The sequence below is a fragment of the Lutjanus erythropterus genome, chromosome 21, assembly GCF_056507025.1.
Source record: "Lutjanus erythropterus isolate fLutEry1 chromosome 21, fLutEry1.hap2, whole genome shotgun sequence".
Classification (NCBI taxonomy): domain Eukaryota; kingdom Metazoa; phylum Chordata; class Actinopteri; order Lutjaniformes; family Lutjanidae; genus Lutjanus; species Lutjanus erythropterus.
Window position 1 is genome coordinate 24,260,056 of NC_139337.1, and position 16,203 is coordinate 24,276,258.

At 41.1% G+C, this 16,203-nt stretch overlaps 1 protein-coding gene across 1 annotated transcript in view; it reads left to right on the forward strand.

The window, feature by feature from the left end:
* gli3 (GLI family zinc finger 3) overlaps window positions 1–16,203 on the forward strand; it is a 132,852-nt gene that overhangs the window by 25,448 nt on the left and 91,201 nt on the right. Inside the window, exon 2 of the mRNA XM_084746838.1 lies at window positions 781–954. Coding sequence (XP_084602964.1) covers window positions 822–954 — 133 coding nt within the window. The 5' untranslated portion in view covers window positions 781–821. The remainder of the gene's footprint in view (window positions 1–780; window positions 955–16,203) is intronic.

The following is a 16,203-nucleotide window of genomic DNA, read 5'->3' on the forward strand; positions in this document are numbered from 1 at the left end:
AAATAACACCAGGAAAGGAGCAAGGACAGCTAACGTTTCTAATGGTTATCAACAACCCTGTGGCAAAAATCAGTATGCTCAGAAACACTGCGTCTCCATAAAAAATACATAGATAAATACTATAAAGAATAACAATACTGTTAGCAATGTTAGCTAACGTTAGCTGTCTGACTTCCCTCTCGCTCCTCTCCTGGTGATATTGTAATTGTATTTCTGTTGAGTTTTATGTTGTTTCTGTTGAGTTTTAGCATGTAAACATGTAACTTGACAGAAACAAAATAAAACTCCTCAAAAAATTTCCTGGCTTGTCTTTCCGCTGTTTGCCAACTCTGGTTTGGTCGAAATAAATTCTTAACTCACACGTTAGATGTAAAAATATCACCAGGAGAGGAGCGATAGGGAGGTGGGACAGCTAACATTAGCTAACGTGCTAACAGTTATCTCAGACACTGAATGCTCGGAACATTAGGTCTATACACAAAATGAACGGTAAGTGCTTTTAAGAATAACGATAACATTAGCAACGCTGGCTAACGTGGTGATTGTTCTAGCAAAGTTTTGGTACAAAGCTACTTATGAAAAGTGAAGTATAGTTTGTAGGAAAAGGTAACTTTACTATAGCATTGTGCAAGTAGAGAATGATTTCCTTCAGTTTTACATGCAGAGATACACTTGTAAACCCCCAAAATTCACACATCTGTCTCATGATTCATCTTGTCTTATGTGCTTCATGTCTTTACATTAACTTGTCTTCTCTACCTTCTGCTTGTTCTCCACCAGTCATCCCGTCTCCATGAGGTGTTGAGGAATGAGCAATCGCCATGGAAACCCAGTCCCAGGCCAGTTCAGCAGCTGAGAAGAAGAAGAGGGTGGAGACCATTGTGGCGACCAAGGGCTCATCAGCGCGCAATGACATCAGTGAGAAGGCGGTGGCCTCCAGCACCACCTCAAACGGTACGCGTCACCTCTAACTGCACACTCACTGCCACTGTGGTTCATGTCAATATAATTTTGGTCTTCTGGATCACACCCATGTTTGGAGAGATTAACAGTTGAGTAATTTGAACACGGAGCCTGAAACCATGAGTGAATGTGATGCAGCCAGGACATTGGCACAGGTATAAATCACTACGTAGCTGATATACAGCTGTTTTTATTCACCTGAGGTAGTTTCAACAATAAACCCATACATTTTCAAGATGTATGTATCCAAATTTCATGGAATAAAATCCAGCAGTACCTTTTTTTTGGTATATATTTGTTTAAAAAATACTCTGGAGTCAAATATTACTGTAAATATTGGGCCTGTTACCAGGTTTTGGTCCCCATTCTGAGATTAAAGGCTGTTAAACTGACATTTTTCACAGTACAGTGAAAGTACAGTATTAGTAATGTTATGCATTATCACAACACAACAACTTGGCAGGCAAATCCATAAAAAGTCATTTGACGAACTAAAGCATAAAAACTATGTTGAAAATGAAAACAAATTTTGAAGTTTGTTAAAAGCTGTTTCTAAAAGGAGCTGTAAAAGCTACATACTGTATAAAGTCACTCTTAAGTTAGCTTATGTTAGCAGAACACAAATTAACTTGATAGCTAATGATTGATGTTGATTAGCTAGCTAGTTAGCTAGTGTTTTACCAACATTAGCTAGCAGATGTTTGGTTTTGATGTTTTTATCAGACATTTTGCAACATTAGCTAACTTCAGAAGTAATATATGTCGCGTTTACAGGTCGCCCAGCAGCATTCATCACTGATCTTTTAACCATCTTCAAAAATTGGTTTTCTTTTCAACATAAGCCTAAACCTAGCACATAAGTACAGGGAACAGGAAGGGAGAAAGCTGACGAAGGTTCTGCGTGGTACCAAACTTGCTCAACTGTTATTGGAGTGCAGTGGGAAAAAAGGGCAGGACTTTTTACAGATCAGTTGTTTCCAAAAAATTACACTTAAGTAAAGTAAATGTATTATATTGTATTTTACTGTCCATCACCCGTTATCAGTCAACATATTGAAGCATCGGGGCTTCTGATATGCTGGGAACCGAGGAATGTTTTTTGTGGTTACTGTGTATTCTCATTTCTTTGAGATGAAAATGACCAACTCCCAAAAACATGATTTAAAGATTAAGACATGCACAGACCCTCACTTAGGTTACTTATGTTTACTTTTCCTCTGTTCTTGTGGTTCACAGTGAGTCACATTCAGTACAACCCTCACTGGTAGCAAAACTTTGGCATGTTTACATAGCAATGTCTTCAACACATGCTATTAAAAGCGGTGTGGAGCTTACAGTTCACTAAGCCTGTCGCCATTCAGCCTTTCATTCTCAATTCAGATGCTGGAATGAGGAATATTAGATGGTGTTTTTTCTTCTTTTTTTGGCTGGAGAGCCTTGGAGCATCAAGCTAAAGTCATAACAAAACCAAAGTTGAGATCACCGCGGCCTAAGCTGCAGCTGTGCTCATTAGCAGTCAGAGGATTTGGAGGTTTTTGGGTGTGTAGGGTTGGCTCTAGTAGTTTTCTGTTGCACCCCCCCCCCTCTTTGCTGATGTCAAACGTGGTCAACCCAAGTGTGAACAGGAGACAAACACTCCAGGAAAGGGTAAATAAGTTGCTGTGACTCGTTCCCCATATGGGAGTTATCACAGGAAGTGGGTAAGATAATGCATCCTGAAGCATCTTGGGAGCACTCTCACTCTTACTCATTCCCAGATGGCCAGCACTGTTTTATTAATTAAAGGGGCAGCGAGAAAGAAAAAAAAAAGTTTGTTGTGGAAAAAGCATGGATGTAATTTGGCTCAGTGATAGTGGATTTTTCTTCGTAATGTGCTGGTAATTACAGCTCTGAAGAGCATAAGGTTTGTCTAGAAAACGTAGCTCGGGGTTCTTGTACACTGACTCGGCCACGTCAAGAGATACACTGCAACTTTAAAGGGTAACCTCTGTCTAAGTGACTAGCGGTGACAATAATTTTTGAAATCCGTTCAGTATTGAGGGAGACCGCTGCAGCTAACAGAAGTGAAACTAAACTACCGAGTAATTCCTCTGAGCAGCTGTGCACCGTCAAACTATGTCCACTAAAAGTGCAGGTTTTTCTCACTGACAGGCTCTGATTATTATTGTGTCTGACAACATTATGGAAAAAAGAGTTGAGAAAAATTTCAAGGCAACTGCCTTCACTTAATTTTTTGTTTCAAATCAAACTCTTAGGCAGAACATATACTTGCTTTTAAGTATGCATTTGCTACGGCTATGCAGAAGCAAATGTTTGGTTAAACAGCAAGTGTATCTTTGGCCTAAAGGTTTAAAATAAACTAAACTAAACTTTTGCCAACCTATAAATTTTTGTTGAGATAATTTTCTCTTTTCACTTCAATGAGTTTACTCTTACAAATTTGGGGTTTCAAAAATCAAAGATTCAAATTAATTTAAAGAAGAAAAGTAAATTATCTCAACAAAAGAATATTAGTTGGTAAAACTTGTTCAAAAGAGTTTTCTCAACTTTTAACAGTGTACAACGATAGACCTTTTTTTTAAACAGTGAGATATGTTTTGTTTATCAGAAACAGCTGTTTTATTGCTTTCACCAAACTAGCCAAACTCCCTTTGCAGAAACATTTGCAGAAGCAAACAAACAAAACAAAACCCTCACCAAAAGCATCTTGCTTTTTCTTTCTTCTTTTCCAAAAGTAACCAAATCTGGTTTTGTTGAAATAAAACCTTAATTCACCACATTAGATATGAAAATATTCTGTCTGTATCTGCTGTTTCCATCTCTGATGCCTGTTGTCCCTCCTGCTCCTCTGCTGGTATTTTCACATCAGTTGTGGTGGATTAAGAGTTTATTTTGACCAAATCAGAGTTGGTGATTTTTGGCGCAGTGGAGAGACGAGCCAAGATGTTTTTGGTGAGTTATTTTATTTTGTTTCTGTTGAGGCTGAACGGAGATGACAGAAGATGACAGTGACAATGATAAAATTGCTGTTTCTGCAAAGGGAGTTTGGCGAGAGCAATAAAACAGCTGTTGCTGGTTAAACAAAACATATCTTACTCTTTAAAAAAAGGTCTCTCTCTTTAGGGATCCTTTCCATAATGTTGTCAGACACTTAGAATAACAATCTGAGCCTGTTAGTGGCAAAAACAAGCACTTTTATTGGACATACTTTGATGGTGTGCAGTTGCCCAGAGGGAATAAATTATAGCTTCATTTTGCTTCTGCTGGCTGCAGCACTCTCCCTCCATACTGGACCAATCTCAAAAATTGTCCAGATTGAGAAGTACGAAGTTGCCCTTTAAGCAATGTTGCACTCCCTAAAATACAGTAGTCTCATAATTCACTTGACGAAGGGAGGGATGATACTTATCTGGAGAGAAAGGTCCCCTTTTAGATCCCAATCTCTGTCTTGGAATCAGAAGATAGCTTACACATTCTTTGTGTTGTTATAATTACAGCACATTCCCAAGTCGCCCCCAGAACTCATAACCTCTTATCAGGTGTAACCCTACACTCGCCTCAACTTTAACCCCCGTAGCCCCTGCCCGACCGCCTCCATCCAAACAAAAGGTAATTGTGAGCAGCTGTGGAACCCCGGCGACTGGTTCTTCTGAGGAAGGCCCGGCGAAATACTTTCCCCCCGTCAAGCTGAGTAGCGGCCCCTGAGCTCAGCGCAGCGGAAACCCCGTGGTGCGCCCGGCAACAGTGTGCTATGATAAGTTGTGAAAAGTGGAAAATAAGTAAGGAGGGGGCAGGTGGAGTGGACACAGCGGATGTTTAGCTTGCTCTTTCCAAAGAAATCTCTGCTACTGAGAAGGACAATATTATTCTGTGATTGGGATCAGCTTGCAGACAGGTATAGATCAGGTTTGATAGCTGATTGGTGGCATTAAGAAACTGATTTAGCTCTAAAATCTCCAGTGCTGTCCTCCTCCTCAACTTTGTCTTCCCCTCTTGCTCCAACTCTCTAAGTTTTGTCCAAGTTTAGCAGGCCCAGAGTAATTATTGAGTCCTGGTAGAGCGTTCCCACATGGTTGGCTAAATGGTGGCTTCATCCTGTGTGCCATTCATCTCTGTGCCCCCTCCTCTTGCACTGACAGCTCAAAAGAGCCGACTGTGCCACAACAATGCTGTGATTGGTGCTCTTTAGGAGGGGTTTCGAGGGGGGGTGGGTGGGGGTGCTCTCCCCTCCCACCCTCATCATTCGGCAGGCAGGTGGACCACAAAGTCCCCTGATTCTTTTGTTGGGTCCTGAGCTAAAAAAAAAAGATGTCCATGCTCCTTGCCTGAATAAATCCTGTCGTCATGGGATAATTTGCTATTAAAAAAAAGAAGAAAAAAAAAAAAACAGGGAGTGGGTGCTAAAGGATTGGTTGTTTGAAGGAGAAAAAGTTTCTGGTTGGTTGAACTTTTATGATATGGGTGCTGCTGATTTGAAGACTGTAAAAATAAAGTATTTGTTTTAACTTAACTGCTTTAAATGTTTAAGTTGGCTGAATTTTAAGTGTAAAGGAGACTGTAAAAAAAGGCTGAGGAACCAACTGCAAAACCTTTTTGACTGTACTTATCTAAAGGCTAATCTGTTGTCTCAACTAAGATAAGAAGTTCATTCAAAGTGCTATCATAAGTTTGTCAAACTTGACATTACTACTCAGATACACTTATGTACTTACGTTAAGGAAACTTAAATCACTACACTTCATGAACTGAAAACTGTGTGTTCTTATAGATTAAAAACATACATGTACAGCCTTTAAAAAATGTCCACATTTGGGGATATTTGTCTTTTCACACAAAACATTATAGGCTTGAATCCACCAGCTGTCAAGACAACTTGCTATATATCAAAATATATATGTGAACATTGCTTTGCTTTAATTTAAGTTTACTTAAGTGTGAATAGATTTAAATTATAATTATGTTTGACAAACATAAGATAGCAGCATAAGATAGGTTACACTATAAATTCAAAAAGGCTTTGCAGCTGGTTGCTTTACTTTTTAAATGTTTCTCATCTTGGGGCATGATGGGATGTCTGCTAATATGCAGAAATATGCTGACACTTCATTTAATGAGTTGACTGAAATCTGTACAGTGCATTCATTCAACTCATCATTTCAAGTCAAAAAGAAGTAAGAAGAGTTTCAAGATCTGAAGTGCTCTGGAAATAAATACTAAAAATGTTACATTTAATTAACTTGATAAATAAAGCATGTATATTTATGTTAAGTTAACGAGTTAATAGTTGATTTTACTTAATTAAATTTAGGCTATTAAAATCAAAAATTGAAAAGAGCTCTAGTTAGAGGAACTCATGTTTATAAGATCTGAAAATTTCTGCAAATAAATACTCAGGAATTTCAGTTGAATTAACTTGTACAAATTAGGTTAAGTTTATGAGAAAAAAAATATTTGATTTCACTAAATTGAGTTAGAAAAGTAATAGGATGAGAATTGAAAAATGGGGAGGGGAACAACTGGACACAGTCAGGGAATGCAGTTTTAACAAGGCAGAGCGTCTGTAAAGCAGGTTATGAAGGGAGCGAGGTGGGACCTTTTAATGGTCATGCTTAAAAGGGCAAGAGCAAGGGGTCTCGGAGGCAAACAAGTTAAGCCTTAAAGGGCAACAAACGTTAGGCTTTCGTGTAGGTTACTAGAGAAATCCCTAAGCAAATGGAGAGCGTGGCTAAAGTGTTTAAAGAAGAAGAAAAAAAGAACACTTGACTGCTTTGAAAAAAAAAAAAAATCTCCTGACGGGAAGAGGAGGAAGAGTGATACAGAGAGCGGGGGAGAGATAGAGGAAGAGTGAGGGGCCACCTTCTTTTTAGGCAGCCATTTAAATGATCAACAGTAAATAGAGGGGAATGTCATCTGACAGAAATAAAGTTCCCGTTAACAGCGGGGATGGAAAGTAATTTACAGATACGCTGTCCCCGCCATCTTTGTGCCTCCCAGATAAGGTTTCATTTCAGAAACGGATAGGAGACATTTTCACTTACGGGCCCCCATTCTGGGACACCTGTGATAACAGCTTGTGGACCCCTAATTGAAAATGGGTTTCAAAATGGATTTTCACTTTTCTTCCTCCCCTCCTCTCCCCCTCCCTCATGACTAACCCCCCCTCCCCACCCCCGTCAACACCCAGCTCCATCCCTTTTTTTTTCTCCTTGGCGTTGCCTTGTCGTTGGCAGAGGGAGGCAATATTGGAAGGACAGGGAGGGAGAAAAGGGAGGAAGGGAGGCGAGTGAGGGGGGTGGAATGGAGCGTTGGGAGCGGATCATCCCTCAGCCCGTGTCACAGCTATGACAGCCGCGTGATCCGTCTTATTAATGAAATCATTGATCACTTGATGGGACTCATAATCAACTGTTTCTCCACTGTGTCCTGCCCCATCTCCTCCTCCTCCTCCTCCTCCCTCCTCGTGCTGCCACTTCTGCTCTCCACTTTTTTATCCCGGTTTTATCCCCCCCCCCCTAAAAGATGAACCACTTTGGCAATCTGATCTGAAGGAAAGAAAGATTTATAAATATAAAAAATTAACAAGAACACCCAGACAGTGCCTGACAATAAATGCTGACGGATGATTCAGCATTCGGAGATTTGATAAAACGGCAAGAATTTGAGGAAATGCATCTTCTTACTTTCTTGAATTGGACTTGTTTTTGTTGTTTGTATTGCTAAAAGGTGATCTCTGTCATCTGTATTTGCGCTGTATGTATTTCAAGGGGACCAGAGTAGGAAGTAGGGGCCCCTCCGTGTTACCCTACTCTGGGGCTCTGCCTGTGGGGGCTAATGAGAGAGGACTGATGGAGGGATAAGGGACCTCATGGGAGCTCTGGCTGGCCCACGGGTCAAACAGCACAATGGAGGAGGCGTTATAGAGCCTGACACACAACCCCACACAGGAAAACTGGCTTTTAGTGTCAAAAGACCTCTGTATGGTACATCAATTATACATAGAATACATAAAAACTTATTATATGAGCAGAAATACATTGAACTAAATATGTATTTATTCACATTATGGCTGTTTTCGTGAGGTTTTTAGATATATATACGTATAAAATATAAAATCTACCTGTAGATTAGGGTTTGTAAAGTCGCTCTGGCCCCATGTGCACACACAGATTTCACTGGTGAGCCATAGCCATTTCATGGACCTCTGCACTGAAGGCAATTTCCTGCAGCAGCAGGGGGACAGGCTTTGGCAGAGCCACCTCACAGGGGCCTGAGGCGCAGGATTAGCTTAGCCTCGCTGCTACTCGGGGCGGAGGGGAACCTCAGCTGCCCGGCCCAGTCCAGCCCAGCCTGGCCTCTCTCGTCTGGCACACTTCCGCATGCCCAGATCTGCCTGCTGGAGCTGCACTGCTCTGCTTCACTGCTGGAAGATGCATATAAGCCACTGCCTCAAGACTTTTGCACGCTGTGGAGATGCAGCCAGAATTTAGCTGTAGTGGAATTGCATTTTTGTTTTTTGGTTTTTGGTCTGTGGTCCTCCTACTTGTTTGCCCTAGTGGGTGTAGCAAGAAATATAGCTTTGAGCCTCATCGAAAACCTCAAAATTGCCTCTGATTCTAATTTATTACAACTTGGGTGTTGGTTTTGTAGTTTTTCAGTTGTTTCTTTCAATTATGATAACCTTGGACCCCTGAAAGCTTGACCCTTCCAAAGTCCCACCAATTTTGGACCTCAGCCAACTTTACTGTACTTAGATACGCTATTTGCCGGGCAAATTTTGAAGATTGTTAAGAGATGTTGCTGGGGAACCCTGTAAATTCAACATAACCTAGTCACATCTTAAGTTAGCTAATGTTAACAAAGTGCTAGCAAATCTACATAGGTCATTAGCGAGTTAATTAGCAAGTGCTTGGCTAACATTAGCGAACGCGAGATCTGAAGATCCTCTGGCAACACCTTTGAACCAACTTCAAAATTTGTTTTTCTTGTCAACATAGATGCATCTAGCACAGAACATATCCCGGGTTCCACTGGGTACCGAGCTTGCTCCACTGTTATTGGAGCACAGAATGAACAGAGTAGGGGCTTAAGAAGGGTCAGTTGCTGTGATGTTCAGTCAGACAGGGCAAGAAACACATACAGCCAAAAATGTTATAAATAAGTTCGGTTATTTAAACCACTTTATTTGGATAGATAGAAGCTAAAGTGAGCAAACCTGAAATATTGATAATATTTCCTAGTTTCAAAGGACTGAGGCAAAGCTATGCTAAGTGCAATTACAGAGTTTAAAAAATACCTCCATGACCGAACTCATCCAAATTCCTTAGGGGCGCTGAAATCATGGGCTTACTATTGAGGATTGTTTCTAGGCATATACCTGAAGAAATATAAGGTTTCTCAGCTCCCATTCTTGCCACTGTTCAAGCAACCTCCAGAAATCTTGCAGAAATCCCCAGACGATCAGGTAGTGACATCTCTGGCTGTCTGGCAAATGGTTTGGGTGATAAATGTAATGCTGGACTTGGGGTTCTCTTCCAAATAAGTTTGTCAGCCTGTAGGTTTTTTTTTTTTTTTAATATCTGTATGATTTACTTGGACTTTTTTTAGCAATGTTGCCACACACTACAATGGTATTATTTCCCTTTAATTTGCACTGATTATAGAGAGAAATCTCAATGTGACATCTCAGTCATAGATTTTTAATTCTAACACGTTGTGATAATTCATGCTGCCCACAACAATAGCGCCTCAGAAGAACCTGAGATCATTTTCACTGACACGCTGAGAGCCAGAATGGCCTGGGAGTCAAAGGTCACCCGGGTCAGAGACGAGTCTCTGAGCCGACGACCAGCCTCACAAAGACAAATCAGCCTGCCCTGTGTGAGAGGAATCAGAGACACATCGACCGGCGCGGTCCTGCTGCATCCCAGCAGCACCGCGGCCATGCCGGATGTCACTTCTCTAAGAGGGGAGGAGGCACGGAGGCGACCACGGGCCCCACAAACTCATAAACCCATAAAGTGGGGAAACAGTAGTTGATTATTTTACCACTCTGTCCATTTGTCGGTAGGCATCAGTGGCCTCCCTCCTGCCAGGAGGAACAAAGCAGGAGTGTCCTGACCCTGCCAGGAGGATTTATTGTGTGTGTTCTTGTCCGCGTCCTGTCTGTTTTGTTCGCTCGCTCACGCCTCCTTACCACAGTCGGGTTCTTATTGAATGAAACTCAGAGGATGAAGGAGCAACTAGTTGCCCTGCCACCAGGGCTGGAGTTTATATAAAAGAATGACTGTGCAGGACAGGTCCGACTAGTGAGTTATTTTATTTACTCATGTGTAAGGCATTTTCTGCTTGTAGCTGCTTGTTTGACATATAGGTGGTGAATACGTGTGAATAATTGATTCTCTAAAAAAGCTAAAAGACACCTAAATAATTAATCATTAGTTGGCATATCCATGTTTTATGTGCACTTTACAAGAACAAGTACCACAGGTGAATTAAGAAAACTCTTTAAAGAAAAGCTGAATGCAGAAAAATACTACTATACACAATGATACTTTACCTTTTTGTTAAGGGGATAGTTTGGATACCTGCAGTAGATGATGGTCAGCAAGCACTCAGTTTGTCAGCAGCAAGAGTACCGGTGCAGGAAGCTGAGCAATGTACTGCTGTGGACAGGGTCAGTAGCAAAATGTATTTTAGCTCTCTCCAAATCCAGCAGACTCCATTGACAAAATCAAAAATTTTGCTTCACAGGAATTGCTGGTCTACCGCTGCCTCGATTGATTAGTTTCTTTGTGTTATTGTGAGACTTTGTTTTTTTAAAAGTTTAGTTCCGATTCACCGAAGTCATGCAATAACCCGAACAAGCTAAATCTATCAAAGCAGCGGTAAACCAGCAACTCCTGTGTTCTGCAAGGTAAAATTACTGTTTGGAGATAGTGATATTTGGCTCATGTAACAACAGTTTCCTGTTCGAAAAGGCTGTTTGACATAAACGTAAAGCTGTGAAAATATTCTAGATATGATGTATACTTAAGTGGCTAAAATTGGTTTTGCTTCCTACACCAGTACTCTTGCTGCTTCTCCAAACCAGAGCTGAGCTGTAGGTAATACATCTACTGTAGGTAATACACTGAATATGGAAAAATACCTCATACAACCCCACTTCAAATAATTCTGTCTTAACTACTCTATCTATCTATGCTAAAGACATCCCTTTAATTCAGCAGCCAGATGGTACAGCAGTTTATAAAACATGTTTTATTAAGTATCTATTTATTTATACTCTTTTATGTAGTTTCCACATGTTAGCATAGTGACAACTGTTTTTTTAAATGGTAAATCAATATGTCATTTTTAAAGAGGTCATTGAGGTAAATGAAAACAGACTCTATTTTTGGCATTATAGCTTTAAAGAGACAGCCTGTCTGAATGTAGCTTTTTTTTTTTTTTTTATTTAGAGCCTGAAATTTTTTTGTCTGAAAGCGTCCTGTAGGTTTCAGGCCACTTTTTCCGCTCTCTGCTCAAAACTCACTGGATTAAATCAAGACATGCTTTGAGAGAGCAAAAGGCCCTATACCCCCTAATCTCTCTCCCCTGACCTCCACACCCTCTGGGCCTTGACTCTCACCCTTCTCCCTTGCTCCCCCTCCCCTTTCCCCGCCCCACTCTCTCCCTCGCAGTGCGAAAGAGGAGCCAGGATCAAAGGCCATAAACCATGGCAGTGATTTCTGGTGATTGATTAGAAGCAGAGGTTGAGAAGCAGCAGCTTCTCTCCCCTCCATTCTTCCCACCCTCCGGTGCTGCGTACGCATTCTCCCAGGGCTCTCGTAAATAGCTCAGGCTTCAAGTGTGAAAAGAGTTGCCGCGATTGGCAGACAGAGCTCCAGAAACACATCCGTGCCGGGGCGGCTCGGCCAGTTTTTCTGCCTCTTCCTCCTGGATGGCAGGGGGGTGTCAGTTGATAAGAACCATTTGTTGTCTTGCTTGGATCTGGGGAGGGACAGTGTAATCCCCTCGCCCTGGTCTGTTCGCAGAGCTGGAGGAAAAGAGCAGAGGAGAGGAGGAGGAATTGATTTTCAGAGAGAGGGCATGCGGAGAATTGAACTCAGATGTGTAGCAGAGACAGGGTTTGAAAGAAACATTCGACTTGCGGGGAAACAAATGTCTGTAGCTTACAGCACAGGGGCCGTGCAATTTGAACTTGAGCAAGTCCTTCTAATGTTAATCAATTGCATAGCTGTCTTTCACCATTCACTCCCCCGCCTCCTCCTCCTCCCCCTGTCCCGAGCACAACGCAGCCTGGAGGCCTCTTGACAAGCAAGTGGTCCTGTAAAGGCATTTTAATAGGCCGTGGCCATTCAGATTAAACCTTTACATGCTTTTCGCGCGCAGACACAAATACACCTCTCTGTGTCTTTTTCCTACCCTGCCTGATCTCACCTGGAGCTGTGAGTCTAATGATGTTCGGAGTGTGGGCCTCGCAGCGACAGCTCCCGTCCCGCGGAGATGTGTCTCATGTCAGACTTTGCGCCAGACAGACTCCAATAAGGAAAGGGGTGCGGGGGCGGGGTGGGGTGGGTGTTCTCCAACGCAGCTGGAGCAGAGCCAGAACTAAAAGTGCAATTCTCTGAAGGTTTTGTTTTTCCTCTGTGGTATTTACAAAGTGATTGAGCGCATTTTTGAGTGTCATGGAGTATCTCATTACGCTCTTAAAAGCTTTTTATCCATCCACATGCTCTCAGATATGTACAACCCCAATTCTAAACCAGTTGGGACGTTGTGTAAAACGTAAATAAAAGCAGAATGCAATGATTTGCAGAACCTTCTCGGACTATATTCTGATATATGCTGATTCAAATTTTGTAAATGTACACTTATTCTGAATTTGATGCCTGCAACATGTACCAAAAAAGTTTGGACAGGGGCATGTTTACCACAGTCAGTAAGGGTTAGGGAACTGAAGAAGTTTTGAAACTTCTTTCTCATTCTTGTCTTTGTACTGCATTCAGTTGAATGTACATTTAAAATGATTTGCAATTCATTGCATTCTGTTTCTATTTGTTTTACACAATGTCCAAACTTTTTTTTGGAATTCACTTTTCCTTGACTTCACACACTTGCTCATTGCAGCTGGAGGATGGGCGGTCATTATTAACTTCCTGGCGATCTCATGACTTTATCTTTGGTGCTGTCAGAGGTGGCACTCAGACAACCTTTTCTGACAGGAAACTGTCGTTGTATAAGCCAAACATGGGTCTCTCCAAAGCAACCAGGCTCCATTGGCAAAAACAGAATACTTGTTGGTCTACTGCTGCCTCGAGCACTTAGTTTGTTTCTGTTATTGTGTGAATTTGGTGAATCTGAACTAACTTTTCAAAACTCTGAAGTTGCACAATAATGCAAATAAACTGACTGATCAAGGCAGTGGTACACCAGTAACACCAGTATTGATGTTGTCAGTAGAGTCTGGTGGCTTTGGAGAAAATGATATTTGGCTTATATAATGGTGGTTTTCCATTGAAAAAGTCTGTCTGACAATAAGGTAAAGTGGTGAAAATGTACTAATTATACTGCACACATCAACTGTGGTATTTACAAAGTGATTGAGCGCATTTTTGAGTGTCATGGAGTATCTCATTTCTCTCATAAAAGCTTTTTATCCATCCACATGCTCTCAGATATGTACATACTGTAGATCCTCACGCACGCAGACACATAATCTCTTTTTTTTTTTCTCACTTTCCTCAACTGTACACACACGCTCAGTGCAGCTGGAGGATGGGCCGTCATTATTAACTGTTTGGCGACCTCATGACTTCATCTTCGGTGCTGTCAGAGGCGGCCCACATTATGTCTCCGCCCGGCTCAATGGGCTCTTTGTTCTGGCTTGGCTCTGGAGCAGTTCAGCATGGGGCTGCGTGAGTCCAACAGTCCCACTGCGGCTCTGGAGGGAGGGGAGCGGGATGGATGGATGGATGGAGGGGATGGAGGGAGAGGAGATTTGGGAAAGACATGGGAATGAGATCGGGAAATCAGGAGAGAGTAACAAGAGATTAGTGGGAAGAAAGTGTGAATGAGATACAGAAGGTGGGATGTAGGCTGGAGCGGGAAGGGAATGCTACAGGTGAATCCTAAAGCAGCCCAGTCTTTTACTCTCCTTCCATCCCACTGATTCATTCCAATGTGAACACCAGATTATGAAGGCAAAATGTCATCTGAGCTGCACCGGTCCATCCTCGTGTGGAATGTGGGATTAATGGCAAAGTAATGCAGAGATTAGAGAGGGAGGCGAGAGCGGAGCGGGAGAGGAGGATTGGACTGGCGGGAGTGACAGGAGAGGTCATACATGAGGAGAGCTCATTACAGGGAGAGGACAGCAACAGGAGGCAGAGAGACGGGGAGAGACACAGAGTGGACGTAATGTTGAAGCAGGAGAAAAACCAAGAGGTGAAATGATGGAGGAACTGGTCCCATGTCTGGAATGTTACAGGAGCAACTTTCACTTTTGTGGAGGGTTTTGAATATTTTTATAACCAATATCTGCACTTGATAAGTCAAACCAACCCTATAGCTCCTCAATTCTAATTTCTAATGCTGTGGCATATTTTGCCCCTTGTAAATAGGCAATAAAAGCCTTTTAATACAATTCCTCATGTTCCTCAACATAGAAACTTAAGATTCTGTCTGATAAAAGTTGTTCATACAACTCCATGTTTATTTTATGTCAGTTTGTTGTGATGAATGTGCCTGAAACTGACCCGTTGGATGTTCAGAAATAACATGGTTCTAAAGTGTAACTCCTAGTCTTTAACCTCCCCAGTAACAGAATTTTAAGCTCAGTGATTGGATGTTTTGTGCCCCAGTGGTCATTAAACATCTACGGAGGAGTGTGAGGCCCAAGCATAGAGGAAGAAAATGAGAAGAAATTAGAATAATATTTTTCTTTTGTGCATTTCAGAAATAAAGTTGGAAACTTTCCATACTAGGTCCATATGGAAGATCATTGTTGAAAAATAAAAACAGATCAGTATCAAGTTAGCATGTGAAAAGCACTTTGTTATAACAAGATGTTTTTCATATTATAATAGAATATAATGTAATATATATGATAATATAAAATATATTTTCATGTAATTACAACACACATACATGCAAAATTATGCTGTTGTAACAAGAAACCTTTCTTGTGAAAACAATATTCTAGTTATCTTGTTTTAATGTGAAATGTTTCATGTTATAACCTGTTAATTTACTGTCATAATATAAGACATTTCATATTATAGTTGGCTAACTTAAAGCAGTGTTTCCCAACCCTGGTCCTCAGGGACCCCTGCCCTGCATGTTTTAGATGTTTCCCTGCTCCAACACACCTGATTCAAATGATCACGTTGTCATCAGGCTTCTGCAGAGGCTTGATGACGAGCTGATCATGTGAATCAGGTGTGTTGGAGCAGAGAAACATCTAAAACATGCAGGGCAGTGGGGCCTGAGGACCAGGGTTGGGGAACACTGACTTAAAGTGTTAAAATGTGCTTTTATAACAATATAAGTTTCTTGTTATAACGTGATAAGTTTGTATGTAACATGAAGCTTATAATAAAATAGTAAATCAAATATCTTGTAATGTGAAAAATCATCTTGTTTTAACATTAAACTTTTCACATTATAAAGCAATACTTTTTTTGTTTATTCTAATGTGGCAGCATTACTCTGCTGTAGTGCCAGGTGTATGAAAAAATAAATCAGAAGGGGAACAAGATTTTTGTATTTATTTATTTATTATTTTTGTATTTTGAGAATAAAATTAAGAAGTTGAGAATGAGTTGAAATGATGAGAATTAAATTTAACTCAGTTGCAGGCGGAAGAAAAAATAAATCAGAAGGAGGATGAATTTCTTCCTCTGCATTTTGAAAAGTTGAAAGAAAATATTTCTCCTCTGATTTATTTATTTTATTATCGTCTGGCCATAATAATCTTCTGTAGAAATCACACAATCAACAGTACTTTTTAATGAAAGAATCAGATTTTTTTTCAAGGTAGTTGGTTATTTTTTTTTCATCTCGTGTTTATCCTAAGCCCCGTACTGTACTGCCAGCTACCTATTTATGGAGAAGACTGATCTATTACACACCACAGTGATCACTTAGTGAGCGTGTTTGGGCTCGGCGACATTTGACACGTACTGGCTGATCTAGCCTGTGACACACAATATGATTGCTCCAGCTAAGTCCGTCATATCG